The sequence below is a fragment of the Dermacentor albipictus genome, chromosome 2 (genome assembly GCF_038994185.2).
Source record: "Dermacentor albipictus isolate Rhodes 1998 colony chromosome 2, USDA_Dalb.pri_finalv2, whole genome shotgun sequence".
In the NCBI taxonomy this organism is placed as follows: Eukaryota; Metazoa; Arthropoda; class Arachnida; order Ixodida; family Ixodidae; genus Dermacentor; species Dermacentor albipictus.
Window position 1 is genome coordinate 64526144 of NC_091822.1, and position 14938 is coordinate 64541081.

Sequence of the window (14938 nt, forward strand, 5' to 3'; positions counted from 1 at the left end):
CTTTGGGTCCATGTTATAGTGCTCACGAGCATTTGAAATATATCCAGACCTCTCCACTACAATGCCTCTCGTGGCTCCTGAGCTGCTTTCCTGCATAACATCCAATCAATCAATGAATGAATCAATCAATCAATCAATCAATCAATCAATCAATCAATCAATCAATCAATCAATCAATCAATCTGTCAGTCAATTGGTTGTTTGGTCAAAAGAATCAAAGAGTCAAGGACCAAAGAATAGCTTGTTTGCACACATCTTACTTTTTTTCACAATTCTATCTCTTGCACGGTTTATCCTACCAGTGTTTTGGAGCAGTTCATTGTAACACTAGGTGAGAGGCTTGTGCAAATACACATGGGGTACTGTTCAAGTTAAAGGTTGAATGAGAGAGAAAAAAAAAAAACAGTCTCAGATCACAATGGAGATGTAATCTTTCAACACGTGTTCTATCAGATAAAATAAGCAGTGCACTTTCTGGTTATTATCAACATGAAGGTGGTGCTGCCTGATCTAGCACCCAGCAAGACTTGCAGGTAACTCCCTCCTTTTAGAAGCACTGGGATTCAAAGTGGTTTGAAGCATTAACTGCTCAGCAGTCTATATAACCAAGAGACGTTTACAATATTAGTGGGGAAAAAAAAGCAGGGAAGAGATCGATGCAACAGGAGAAGTTACAGGCATAGGTAATTGCACAATATAGAGGTGTTTTTTTTTAATGAACCAAAAGATTAAGGAAAGATAGCCAAACGCCAGACTGTGATAGATGTGGTAAAGCCTGATTAGATCAAGCAGACTGGGTGACCATTTGTTGCCACCCCGTTTCAAAGGGGATGCCAATAACCATAATCAAATTCCAGGGTTTGTAACCGTACAAGGCATTGTTTTCACATTACTCAGTTAATTTCAAGGTGGTCTTTCAAAAACAGGGAAATGAACGAGTGGCCATATTGTGCATGATTTTGAGATGTATCAAATTGATTGCCGTTGTACCTGTGAAACACCCTTTACAGGTAGCAGAGTACGTGGCGACTGAGAATCCGACCCTGTGCACCCAGGTGGCTCAGTGCATTGAGAAGCACTCACGGGTGCACTCACCACGCAGAGGGCACACTGCTCCGGCCTCCTCCACGACTCCCCGTTCGCCACTCAAGTGCATGGCCCAGGCAGCCGATGCTCTCTCAGTCCAACAGTCCACCATCGGTAAGAACGATGTGACAGGTATCATACATGACAGATATTAATGATAACACTTGATTAAAGGCCGAGCGCAATGAAAGTTCACTTTGACTCGGATTTCACTTCAACTGACTATAAATGAACAGTATGCACAAATGATGCAATTTAGCAAAGCTATGCGGGGGGCCGGTAATTGTATGATTTTCTTATTAGCATCCTTTAAACAGCCATCAACCTTTAACCACAACACATTTAGATGAACGAATTGGGTTAGTTGGTGTGTATTTTGCTGGTGCTAGCTGTTGCTAGCTGGTGCTACTTATTTGGTGCTTTGTTAGGACAAGTTGGGTGCATACTAGCGTCATGTCCTCTGTGGTTCTTGATCTCATCCCATGTATTTTTTTTTCACTAGTTAAATATCTCACAATTCTTTAACCGCTTCCGGGCCAATGATTCCTGTAATAATCGTAACGTTTTGCAGGAAATTTCAACATCGAGAAAACCAAACAACCAGACAAGTTTCAGAAATGCAAGTGTTAGCAACGCTAGTTCGTACATAATTTGTCGAATTTGTGCTGCGGTAAAGGATGGCTCTCTCTGAAATTCTGCAAATGCTCATGCATCACATCACGCTGAAGTTGGGCCTCTGAGTCATATTTTCATAGCCTGTTGCTTAATGCATATAACTTGCCTTTGGTGGCACAAACGTGGTCTTCGAATAATCTGTGGCCGTATTTCACACCGTTATAGTTGCAAATTGAGAAGTCTGAAACCCCACTGCCTACAGCACTTCCTGCTGGAACACGCACTTGCTTCCAGCAGCCACGTTTTCCATCCAGGACTTCACAACTGTCACCAACGAAAACGTTTCAAAGAAGTTTTTCAGGGCCCCTTTATATACAAGCCATGTTACTGTAGTCAATATGAATTGTCTGCGTGCTTTTTTCGTCATTTAATTACAAGGCTGCATGTCTATATTTGCTCTCAAAATATAACATAGCATGAAGGCAGTGAGAACACAGTAGTGTTGGCTGTTGCAGTTGCATTTCTGACAGTCTTGTTGTTTTTCATAAGGGCCACCTACACATCTTGGCTCTGTCTTTTCACTTTGCTGCTTACATCACTTACATTGGTTAACAGGCCTTAAATATTTTACAGTATGTTTGTGGAAGCCACACTTGATCTTGCCCATAGTACACCTTTTTCTGTATGTCTTGTACCAATTAGTGCAATCAGTTCAGTTCATATTAGTCAATCAGTGAAGCACTGAAGCACAATGCTCTGTCTATAACGTGTTCGCAGGTGTCCCTCTGAAGCCATCTGTGCCAACTAAAGCAATCTATCAGGAGCTGGTTGAGTATCCGCCGGAAAGCATCGTGGCCTCTGTGGATGAGCGCACCTCCTGGCTTCGCACCATCTTGAGCGCTCCAGCTGCCACTGGAAATCACGTGCAGTCTTCCCAAAACGGGCCCACTAAGTCTAGCCCCCTGCTTCGCAACCAGTGCACCATCACCAGGAGAGAGCTCCCTTCCGTGCACAACTGGAGGCGGCCGTCTGAGGAGCCGGGCTTCGACGCAGACAACTTCGATTCAGCCTCTGTCTGCTCCGAGACCGAGTCAAACCTGTCATGGGTCAGCGATGTCGATGACGAGATCAGGATGCTCAAGTCCATGATGGTGCCGCGGGCATCCCAATTCGCCGTCCTCGCTGCCAGAGAGAAGACAGTGGCTGCTACACAGACTGACCTGCTGTCCTCAACCGGGAGTGTCATGGCTCACGTCGGCGTTGAAACGGACGAGACGGACCACTTCGCACTGCTAAAGGAGAAGGCCCATCTCGAGGGCGAGCTGGACATGCTCCAGGGTGAGCTGGGCCGACTGGTCCAGGCCAAATCGGAGCTGAAGACGCAGGCAGCAGCAGCGGAGGCCCGCTGCCAGAAGCTCGCGGAGGAGAAGGATGCAGCCGTGCAGCGAGAGGCTGGCCTGCAGCAGGAGCTGCAGACTCTGAAGATGGAGTCGGTGCGCTACGGGCGCGTGGTGGGCGACTACGACAGCCTGATCCATTCCAAGGAATCCGAGACGGGTTTCCTCCACGACGAGGCTGCGGTGCTCTCGAACCAGAACCGTGAACTGAAGGTCGCTGTGGAAGAGCTGAAGGTGGACCTGGAGTCACGGTGTGGGGCCATTGAGGGACTCAAGAAAAAGATTGCCGAGCTGCACGTCGAGAGCCAGTCAGCCGTACGCGCTCGGGCCCAGCTGGAAGCCGAGAACACTAGCCTTCGCAACCAACTGCAGGTTAGCAGATGAAAGCCTTGACCCTGTCTATAGAACGAGGAAACCATATCAACTACAAAAAAGAATGTTGAGGTTTGCTGAGCTTAGTGGAACTTTGTTCGCAGTGCATGTGATTGACAACCTCACTTTAGCACATTCCGAAAACTTCAAAAGCTGCTTCTATTGTGGCCCCAGCAAACAGTCATTGGAAGTGACGGGCTCTTTAAAACATAAACGGCCACCAAAGAAGTGAAGTGTATTGAAGCACAGTGTATGCTCTGCATGTGGCTCAGGGCGGAAGGCAAGCCTCAGTTTTAGCAATACATCACAATACAATACTTCACAATACATCCTCAACCTGTAGTGCAAATAATTGCAATCACAGCAGGCCCAGGCAAGTAGGGCAGAGCAAACAACATACAAACAATATTTATTGCAAAAGCGATAAAGTGACCTCTGAGTACTTGAAGAAGGGATGTGTGCTCTCTTGCATATGGCCTGCTTATCACACATGGTCAGATGGCAAGCTCAGTTGTGGGAAGTTCATGTAATTCAGGTCGTAGATTAGCTGCAGCTGGAAAGAGTGTGCTGCTCTTTTACACTGTGGTGCTTTCCTTCCATTGGAGGGCTGGCCTCCATAGAGGAACAGATAGCCTTTTCCTATCCCATGAATCTGTGGTAGCATGCATCATGGTGCCATGGAGGCAATGGGACAAACGGGGGTAAGGTGCACTTTCCGTGCTACTCCCAGCACTTCCTGGCATGAGCTGAAGCATGCAATTGCGTGCTGGCAAGGTACGCTGGAAAAAGTAGGCCTGCTGTATTCCCACAGCAGTTGCTTGCCTGATGGCTGTCATCGCACCTTACATACAAGCCAATTTTAAAGACACTGCAAATGCCAGTTCACTTTGTCTGTTCAATGCATAATTCAGCGGCAGCACTCTTTAGTTGCAAATGCTCTTCTCACTGACTGTCTGGATTTCAGTCGAACGCTTACAAAACTGGCTGCAGGTCATCGAGAAATCGAAGGACTGGTTCCGGGACCAGCTCCACGAGAGTCAGCAGGGCAGGAACCAGCTGCACAAGGAGCACGTGGCCACTCAGGCTGAGAAGATCTCGCTAGAGAGCTCGGCAGAGATGCTCCGAGCCGAGAACGCACGCCTGGCCCAGGAGCTGTTGGAGGCTCGGCAGCGCTCTGTGCGCGACAAGGAGAGCCTCATGAAGAGGCTTGAGGACATCGAGGCTGACCTGCTCGAGAGGGAGGCCATGTTGTCTCGTGAGGCTGCTGCTGCACAGCCTCAACAGGTAATAGAGTGTTTTCTAATAGTGTTACAGTCGAACCTTGATACAGTTAAACCTCAGTATAACAAGCTTCAATGTAACAAAATTCTTGTTATAGCACAGTATTTTACTTTTTATAACTGCTTGTCTATAGAACACCATGTATTTAGAATCACAATATAAGAAAATGTGTTTATGCACAATTTCATATAACAGAATTTCACTGCTGCCACGAAGGAATACCGAAACACAAAATGGAAACTTCTGTGGATGCAGATGGTCAAATGGCTGAATTACAAGCAGCTGCTTGCTTGCAAATGCACCTGTCGAATTGTGCACCACGCTACCAAGAGCAACTGCCGAAGCAGAGCAACATCCTGTGCTGCATAAAGTCCAAGTGTGATTAGATCCTATCACGCCCTGCGCGCTGCATGCTTCAGGTGTGAGTGAAAGCGCGCAAGGGTGAGTCAAGAAGGATGATTACTCGATGAGCTGATATGCACCGTCTTCCTGCGTGAGCAAAGGGGGAGGGTGAGATCTCTTGTGCAGGTTTGTGATCAAGTGCATGCGAGGGGAGGTTGGGGAGGGGAGAGACAATGTTAGCTGCGCGTAGCTGTCAGTGCGACTGAGCACATACACGACCCACGCATTCTCCTTTAGAGCTAATCTGCCGCATGTGCTAAGAGTGGGCATTCCGAGACAGTGTGGAATTGTGTGTTGTCTTCCCACATGTTTAGTGCTGGAATTTGCAGTCTTGAGTTTCGAAAACACGTTGCAATGTAGCCAGTGTTCTTCATCCTCGACAGCTTCTGCCATGTTTGTGACGTTGCATGTGCAGCCATTGCACCAAGTAGAAACGAAACTATTGTTTGCCGCAACCGCTGCCGAGAAAACCGCGACCGATATCCACGTGATCGTGGATGGTAACGATGCAGTTCTGAAGACTTGCTGCTGACACTTGCACCAAGTCAAAACTGAACTACTGCTTGGTGCAACTGCTGTGAACAAAACTGCAGGCGCTATTGACAGGGTCGTTGATGGCACCTTCTTGATTATGAAGGCACGTGGCCAACACTGCATGAGGTGCAGTGTTAAATGTAAGAATAAAGGCTATAAAGACAAAAATAGGCACCAAACGTTTTGGCGTTCATGTACAAGTTTTTCTAATGACTATGATGAAGCAGATTCCACTGCTTTGTTTTGATTTAACACTGGTGCCGTTGTTTCTGTTTAGCGTCACACATTTGCAGCGCTCTGCGCTCGCCAAGCTCCAAGAATTGTCCGAATTAACTCTCAAACACATGCGAATGAACGAGAGTTTAATTCAATTGTGTAATGCATACACCAGCCGGGACCAGAGGGCGAGCCCAAATTATCCGATTTTCCGCGTTAACGAATGTTGAATTAATGACATGTTGTTGTGTTAGATTTAATAGCTTATTACATCTGGTAACTCTTATATGCGTCTTCAATAGGGTTCAGCTGCGTGACAAAGTTAATAAGAATTTCAGTTGGCTGTGCTTTATTTTAATGAGTATTCTACTGCTTATAATCTACTGTGCTTTGTAATACAATGAGTATCTACTGCTTCCACCGGAGCGATTTTTAGCAGTCATGATCAGTCTTAAGAAGAAGCTTTAGCTCGGGTGCTCTTGTCTCAATACATGTAAAAGGAGAGTTCGTTTTTCTTGGCAACCACTGTGCCAAATTTGACGAAGTTTGTTGCATTTAACAGAAAAACTTAAGATCTGGTGACTATTGGTTTAAAATTTTTGATTTAGATTTTCAATTTTTTATAAATATTGGCAAAAATCGAACATTTTGAGAAAACGAAACTATAAAGTTTACAACTCTTTAACTTAGCATTGAAAAATGATTTGACAGTTTTGTGAATTGCATCTAATAGCACATCTAAAGCAGACAAAATTGATATGTTACACATGAATCTAAAAAATTTAGTAATAGGAAAATACAGCTTTTGCAGACCCCTTGTACACAATGTAACGAATTCACATAAGCTATAAATTGACATATTGCATTTGTCCGCTTTGAATGATACAATAGATTCATGGTTATATTGCGCTCAGTTTTACACACACAATGTTAAGGAAGGACAGGACGTGGACGAACATAGCGCAAACTACCAACTGTTTAATACTTTTAAAGAATGCGCTTATATACAAGGAGATATGGCGCAGGGGGGGAGGGGGGGACATATATAAAGATATGACGAGGTGACGACATGTGATCATAGTTTGGGTCAGGCATACATCGTTAGCACAATATCATTTTATATGTCCCCCCCCCCCCCCCCCCGCGCCATATCTCCCTATATATAAGCGCATTCTTTAACAGTATTAAACAGTTGGTTGTTTGCGCTACGTCTATCCACGTCCTGTCCTTCCTTAACATCGTGTGTAAAACTGAGCGCAATATAACCATGAACGTTCACCAACTAGCCCCCTTCATTGCTTTACTAAATCTAATAGATGCTGTTTTTTTAAAAAGCTTTTAAAATTTTTTTAAAAAAAGGTCAGGCCCTAAATCGAAATTCTGCTTCTAACAGTCACTAGCACTCTCTTAAAGGCAACAAACTTCATTAAAATCTGTCCCGTGGCTATCTCAGAAAAACATTTTCACGTTTTACATGTATTTGAACAGGCCGTGTCGGAGTTGGGCCCGAACTAAAGCTTTCTCCTAATTGTATTGCCAGCCAGTTTCTTTGCTATTTTTCATTTTTCAAATGTGCAGTACATTCACTCTGCAGATTTAGCATGACTCATCTCCACCTCTTGCCTCCACCACTCCTAGTTTGCTGCCTTTCTTATTTCCTGTGACAAAGATAGTAGCCCTAGTGAGTCAATAATGACAGTTAAAGAAAAAAGTTTCCTTTGTACCCGGAGTTGTGTGAATTGAAAGCTATGTATCTGTGAAATCCAGATTTTGCATAAGCAGGCTGAGATTACTGGTGTGTGTGTGCTTGCACAGGAATGCACTTTATAGACCAAACACATCATGTAGTCCAGAGCCGTAAGTAGTGCAGGTCAGTAGCCAAAGACTAAGGTTGAAGTAAGGAGGACTAGACAGGGCATGTGCTTGGAGCTCTTCGTGTTGTGGTCTCCGCCTATATTGGGGTGCTCCGCCGGGAGTCACCTAGACCACCGCGCAGGTCCGAGGATCCGAGCCCCTCAGGGGGACGATCAGCTCAGCCGCGTGTGTAGCGTGTGCCCGCAGCGGACGCTCGTTCGGTCTCCTATGGGAGCGAAACAGAGCGCCGCAAGGAGAAGGCCCAGAGTACAAGGAAGGCGTTTATTGTACGACCACCTTGGCGTTCAGGATATCGGTATACACCCGTTTCGGCGCGGGGCTCATGAGCCGAAGCTCCCGCAAGTCAAGGGGTGACACTCAGTTATCTCAAAACGCGGTAGCACGCCGCTATACGGGAGGATGGCTCCCAACGACCGTGCTACCAGGGCAACGTTCTTTCAGCTCGGGGTAGCCTCCGAGGGCGACTCGGCGCAGTACGACCGCGCACGTCAAGTGAGCCGCGTCTCTTTGGCGTAGCCTTCAGAACAGGAGCAGCGAATAGGTACGCAACCGCCTCGGGTCGAAGACCTTCGGCGAGACCGGCCAACCAAAGGGATGACCGGGAGAATGGGAAGTCAGTACGCACCGTTTCGCTGTCCGAGAGCTTCTCCCCGCGTTGCCGCTCCTCGGTCGACTTGAGTCGCCAGGAGAGAGGGAACGCGGGTTCCCGCCCAAACAGACCAATCGGGTGAGCCCCTGGACCGTTCGGGGGCGGACGGCAACAAGTGCCGTTCGGCGCCCTCGGAGGAATGAGAGAGGGGGAAAGCGGTGTACCGCGCGCGCGAAGTTCAAAAGCGAGCTCGCCGCGCTCGGTTCCTATGCCCAAAACGTGCTGTGCTATGGCGCTGCAACGAAATGGGCTACGCAGTCCCCACACTCTCCCCTCCTAAATCGCCCTCCCACCGGTCTGACGTGGTCAGACTAACGGGGCGCGCGCAAACCTCAGCTCAGCCCAAACAAATTTCTACAATTACTCTTAACCAGTGCCATGCATGTCTACACTAAAATAACCATGAATTCAAACATAATTACTGATAGCTACAAAGAAAACACGAACGGAAACCATATTATAAAGTTACATCAGTGTAATAATATTATAAGTCACGGCATATACAAAAGGCAACACACACACGCAAATAAACAAACACAAAACAAAACAAAAACAGCAGTACAGGAGCGGGGGAAACGATAATAAGGTTCCACCCCAACGAAGATTATTTACAGTTACACAAAGAAACGCGTATATTGTAGTAAATGTATATTAAGTAAAAAAAGTATTAAGCAAAAAAGTATTAAAAGTATATTAAAAGTAAAAGTAAAGTAAAAGTAGTATATTGTACAAAAGACAAAATGATAACATAACAAAACAAAATGATAATAATAATGGCGGCCCGAACAAGGAAACTGGCACTCACGCGGAGTCCCATAGCGCTATGTTCGTGCCCACGCTCCCCTGCGCAACGCCCGGTCACGGCCACGAAAGCCCCCCCAGTTCTTGCATCAGTTCGTCAGTATGACGCGGGGGTGTGGGGGAAGCTCCGCAGCCCGTCATCTTGGTCTCGACGCCCGGTGCCGTATTCTCGATAGCCGCCGTCGAGGTCACCGCACCGACCATTGCCGCGAAGCCGGGGTTGTCTCGCAAGCGTTGCCGGCACAGGGCCGCCAAATCCGAGTCCGCAATCTTCGGGCCGCTTGGTGCCGGATTGCGGTCGCCAGCACCAGCCTCGAAAAGGGCCCTTTCTCGAGCCCGGTGCAGAGAACCTCGGAAATGGGTCTGTGAGTAGACCGGCGTGGCACATAGCCGGCAACAGCGGACGCCGTCCGGAAGAGGGAACTGCGCTGCGGCCGAGCCGCTCGTTTCGGCCACCGTGTGCCCGCGGAATGGATGGGGCGCCAGGCTCACCTGCCTATCTCGGCGAACCCGCCTCTGCGCTTTCCATGGGGCGCTGCTGCAGAAGGTCAGGGGCGGCGCCCCATCCTGCTGGCACGTCCAGGTGGCCACACTCCTCGCAGCCCGGTCCTGCCGCCGAGCACTCGTCTGACGCGGCCGGCGGTTCCTCTTGGATGTCCGGCTCCGCCGAGGAGCCGGGCCAGCCTCCACCAGGTCCCGTTGGGAGCCAAGCCTTTCTTTTGCGAATGGCCCTGGGTGCTGCAGATCGGAGTCGGCGCGACGGTCGCCGTTGGTGCAGGACTGCGCAGCCATCGATGTTGCACCTTGCGCCTTGAAGTCAGGGAGACAAGTGCCCGCGCACAGCACGCAAGAGTTCCGGTGGCGCCCGGAAAAACGCGGGAAGCCTCCACATTCGCCCGTCCGTCTCGACCTCAACCGAGGCGGCCACCAATGCACACAGGGTAGTACACACACACAAACCGGCGGTTCAAAGTTGCGCTCAAGGAAGTGGGCCAGGACCGCCGGCGCAACCCTATCCCGTTACTCTTAGGCGGGAGCTATGCCATAAAACATCCCCTCCGTCAGCCGGGGGAAGCGAGGTGGGTCTCGCGTAGCGGGCCGCAGAGGGTTTCGCTCGCCCTTCCCCGGGGAGGTGCGAGTAGGGGCACAAGGTCGGGGATGCCACTGGCGACCTAGGGCGTCCAAAGAAGCGCGCACGCACACTCGCCCCGGGCACGGGCGCACTCACACACGCACACATGTTCACAGGAATGCCGCCAGACGCGCGCACACAAAGCGGCTGCGGCCACGTCACAGAGCCCGACAAAAGAACAACAAGCGTCTTGCGCGCCTTTTCGGCAGTCATCACCACAACCCCGCAACACCGTTACGACGGTCCTCCCGCATGCGCACATCCGAAAGCAACAGCCAGGCGACCGCAGCTTCCCCCTCGAGGGGAAGCTGTAGCCGACGTGCAAACTGGCCTCCCAAACAAAAAAACACATACAAAACAAAAACCGCGACTCCCCGCCGCGTTCCCGCGACGGCTACCGTCCCGAATGGGCCAGCGAAAAAAAAAAACCCGCGACACAGCACTGGCGGCCAGTTAACTACACGGAAACTGCGGTTCGACGCTATTTACAACAAAGCAAAACAAGGACGCACACATGCTTTTGAAAGTAAGAGCACTTACATGCGACAAAAATAAGTATTTACGTAGGAGTAACACACCATAGCATATACACAATGAAATAAAACATGCACTCAGAGCAAAAATTACCTAGCATGGGCTGCGGCAAGACCTCTTTTCGGGGAACGCCCGTCAAGAAAGAAGTTTGCCTACTGAGGCGGCGCGTTGCCTGAGGGCCTTCGGTGGCGGAGAGGGTCCGCCGTCCGGCGCGATATCACACAGGTGATCGCTTCCTCAGACTGTACCGTTTCTGGTTGGCCACTACGGGTGCGCCCTGTCGCTGGCGCCTTGTGCGAACGGGCTCGGGCGTGACATCGCCAGCCCGAGCGACATAGGCTTTCAGGTCTGCGACATGGGCACGACTTAGTTTCCCCGAAGGGGGACCCTTCAACAAGTACACGAGCGGAGAGCAAACTCTCTGCACTCGGTACGGACCAAGCCACTTAGGTGCCAGCGAGGCTGAGAACCCCTTACTAGCATCGCTAAGCGCGTGGTTCCGCTTCAGGACCAGATCACCCACCTTAAATGAAAGGTGGCGGTGCTTGCGATCGTACTGAGCCTTTTGCTGGGCTCTGGCCTTCGTCAAGCTCTGCCTTGCTCTGCTGAGAGCCTGACAAAGACGGTCCCGAAGCTTCGATGCGTAAGCAGAGCGGTCTGCCTGCGCCTTCTCATCCTCGTGCTGGCGGCGAATTATCCTGGTCATAGGATTCGCCAGCTCCCTTCCAAAATTGAGGAAGGCAGGAGAGAAACCAGTTGAACGATTTTCAGAGGTTCGGATGGCGAACGCGAGCTCGTTCAAGTGGTCAGCCCAATCCTTCTGGCGCTCGGCAAAGGCACAGAGCATGGGTTTGAGCGTTCTGTTCATTCGCTCTGTCAGATTGGACTGGGGATGGTAGGGCGAAGTAGTGCGGTGATCAATTCCAAAGGAACGGCACGTCGCACCAAACACCCGAGCGGTGAAATAGGACGCATTGTCCGTGATCAGCCTTTCCGGGTAGCCGAACCGATTGAACACTTCTAGGATCTTTCCTAGCACCGCCCGTGCTGTCACTTTCCGAAGAGGAAACAGTTCAACCCATTTCGAAAAATGATCAGCAACTACCAACAAGTAGCTATACCCCTGCTTACTTCTGGGGAAAGGCCCCATTAGATCGCAGGTGGCTATCTGCCACGGACGCACACTGTCAATTGGTTTCATCAATCCAGGTGGCTTGCCTCCTCGTGATTTCACCATTTGACAGACATGGCAGGAGCGGCAATAGCGGAGTATATCCCGCCTCATGCCCGGCCAGGTCACCGTTTGGCTCAGTTTTGCAAAAACTTTGGAGCCACCCATATGACCGGCCAAGGGTTCGTCGTGAGAGAATCGCAACAGTGCGCCTCTCAGACTCTTGGGGATAACCACCTTAAAGGCGTCTACGGACTCATCATCGGTGGCTATGTACTTCAGCACGAGCCCATCATGATCCAGCAAATATGAATCCCCAGAGGCCACAGCGACACACGCTGGCTTCGCCTCCACCGCGCCCGCTGCAGTACAAGCAGCGTCTCGGCGCTCTGTCTCCCGGAGACCGTCGCTCAAAGCGCGACAAAACGGGTCATTTTGCTGGGCCGTCAGTAGCTCTTTCCGGCTGAATGCGATTCCAGTACCCACGCAGGCGGGCCTGGTCTCGTCCCCACTCAGGACTGCAGCCATCCCTACCGCCCGCGTCGGCGTCGTGGGTTCGCTTTCAAGAAGCTCCCCCTCTCGCCTGCTTTGCGGCACGCTGCTTGCCTGGATAGCGGCACGGGTTTGCCCGTTTGCGGGCTCTCCCTTCTCACCGCTCGGCGGCTCGGCCACCGTTTCGCCCCTGATACTTGCTGGCGCAAAGGCGCCGCCATCGACTGTCGCACCTAGAGGAAGGCTCCCGGTGGACAATGGAGCACGAGATAGCGCGTCAGCTACCACGTTGGTGCTCCCCTTTCGATATTGCACTGACAAGTCATAATGCTGTATCAGGAGGGCCCAGCGCGCGAGCCGGCCCGCAGGCTCGCGGAGCCGCATCAGCCAGCTTAGCGCACTGTGGTCTGTTTGCACGACAAATTTCGTCCCGTCAAGGTAGACATCGAACTTACGTAGTGCAAACACGATGGCGAGGCATTCCTTCTCGGTCACGGAATAATTCCTCTCCGAGGGTGTTAAGGAGCGGCTGGCAAAGGCCAGCGGTTGCAACACGCCATCAAATACCTGTAGGAGGACGGCTCCTAATCCCAAATCGCTCGCGTCAGTCTGGACAACGAACTCTCTGGTCAGGTCGGGGAGCCGGAGCTGCGCTGTCTCCGCAATGGCGCTAGACAGACGGCGAAACGCCTCTTGCTGCTCAGGTCCCCAATGCCACTCGACAGACTTTCCCAATAGCTTGGTCAAGGGTGCCTGCACTCGGGCACAGGACGGAATGAACGACCTGTAGTAGTTGGCCATTCCCAGAAAGCGGCGCAGGCCGCGTACGTCCTTTGGCACGGGGAAATCGAGTATGGCTCGAAGTTTCTCCCCGTCCGGCTCAATGGAGCCGCTGCCCAGCGTAAACCCGAGTAATTGAACTCGAGTTTGCGCGATTTGGGCTTTCGCCGGATTCAAAGTCATCCCGGCAGCCCACACCCTCTCGAGCACATCGGCAACATGGGTCAAGTGCTCTTCGAAGGTTCGTGAATAGATCACGATGTCGTCGAGGTAGCATAAGCAGTGTGACCACTTGGCTTCCCCGAGAACGCGGTCCATCAGCCTTTGAAAGGTCGCCGGACCATTACAGAGGCCAAAGGGCATACGAGTAAACTCGAACAACCCTCTGTGGCACGTGAACGCGGTCTTGCACCGGTCACGATCATCCATCCGGACCTGTAGGTAACCTTTGGAGGCATCTAGCGTAGTAAAGTACCTCGCACTGCCCAGGTTTCCTACAATGGAGCTAATCGTCGGGAGCGGGTAGGCATCCTTTCGAGTCACTCCGTTCAGACGGCGGTAGTCTACGCAAAGGCGCTGACTGCCATCTTTCTTAGGCACCAACACAATTGGAGACGCCCAAGCACTGGAAGAGCGTCGGATAATGTCCGTCGCTAGCATCTCATCCAGCAAACCGTCAATCACCTGCCTCTTGGCCAGACTGACAGGCCTAGGGTTGCACTTCAGTGGAAGCGCATCACCGGTTTCGATCTTGTGGCTCACTAGATCGGTGCAGCCAGGCAGATCGGTGAATAGCTCATCGTATTGGCGTAATAGTGACGACAACCGAGCCTTCTGTGCACCACCCAAGTGAACCGCACTGGCGGCTAACGGGTGTAGTGCCTTAACGTGCCGTGCCGCTTTATGCCAATCGGGGCTAGGAGCAGGCGAGCGCACAGCGCAGGGGCTTGCCCCCGAACTTTGCGCGCGGCACGGTCCGAACGCCTCTTCTGCACGGGCAAGAGTCGGCGCCGGCGGGCTGATGAACGGCTTAAGCGAGGAAAAAGGTCCGTCGCGATATCCACCATTAGCAATGTCCACTACGATCCCGGTTTTCAGGAGAAAGTCCCGTCCGAGAATCACAGGAACACTGAGCCCTGGGAGGTGAATGAAACGCGTGCGTCTCAGTCGTCCCCCCCATCTGACGGTCAGCCTTGCGGCGCCTGCCGAATGGGCCACGCCTTTCGCAAGGCTGAAAGTCGTTCGGCTGTCTCTCAAGCGCACTGCGTGCTTGCTCAAATGGGAGAAAGCCTCATCGCCGAACAACGAGGTGCTAGCGCCCGTGTCCAGTAGCGCCGCAAATTCACGACCAGCAAGGGTGATCGGAATAAACGGCGCGTGCGCACCAGCATTACAGCTTGCCCGGTACGCACAGGGAGCTGACAAGGGTTCGGCCGATCGTGCGCTCACGAGCGACCGCGGTTTCCGTTTCCCTGCCACCCCACTGGGGGCGGCAGTACGCGAGCGTGAGTTTATGCTCGGCTCGAGGGGGGACAAGGCCCCGGTCTCGCGCAAAGCAACGTCTGCTAACGTAATGAGGGGACAACGGCCGCTCTGGTTAG

At 51.3% G+C, this 14938-nt stretch overlaps 1 protein-coding gene across 3 annotated transcripts in view; it reads left to right on the forward strand.

The window, feature by feature from the left end:
• LOC135903235 (golgin subfamily A member 3-like) overlaps nt 1-14938 on the forward strand; it is an 83617-nt gene that overhangs the window by 16934 nt on the left and 51745 nt on the right. For all 3 annotated transcript variants that reach the window (XM_065433653.2, XM_065433652.2, XM_065433654.2), the window contains exons 4-6: nt 1011-1200; nt 2479-3470; nt 4461-4754. In XM_065433653.2, the coding sequence (XP_065289725.1) occupies nt 1011-1200; nt 2479-3470; nt 4461-4754 (1476 nt within the window). The remainder of the gene's footprint in view (nt 1-1010; nt 1201-2478; nt 3471-4460; nt 4755-14938) is intronic.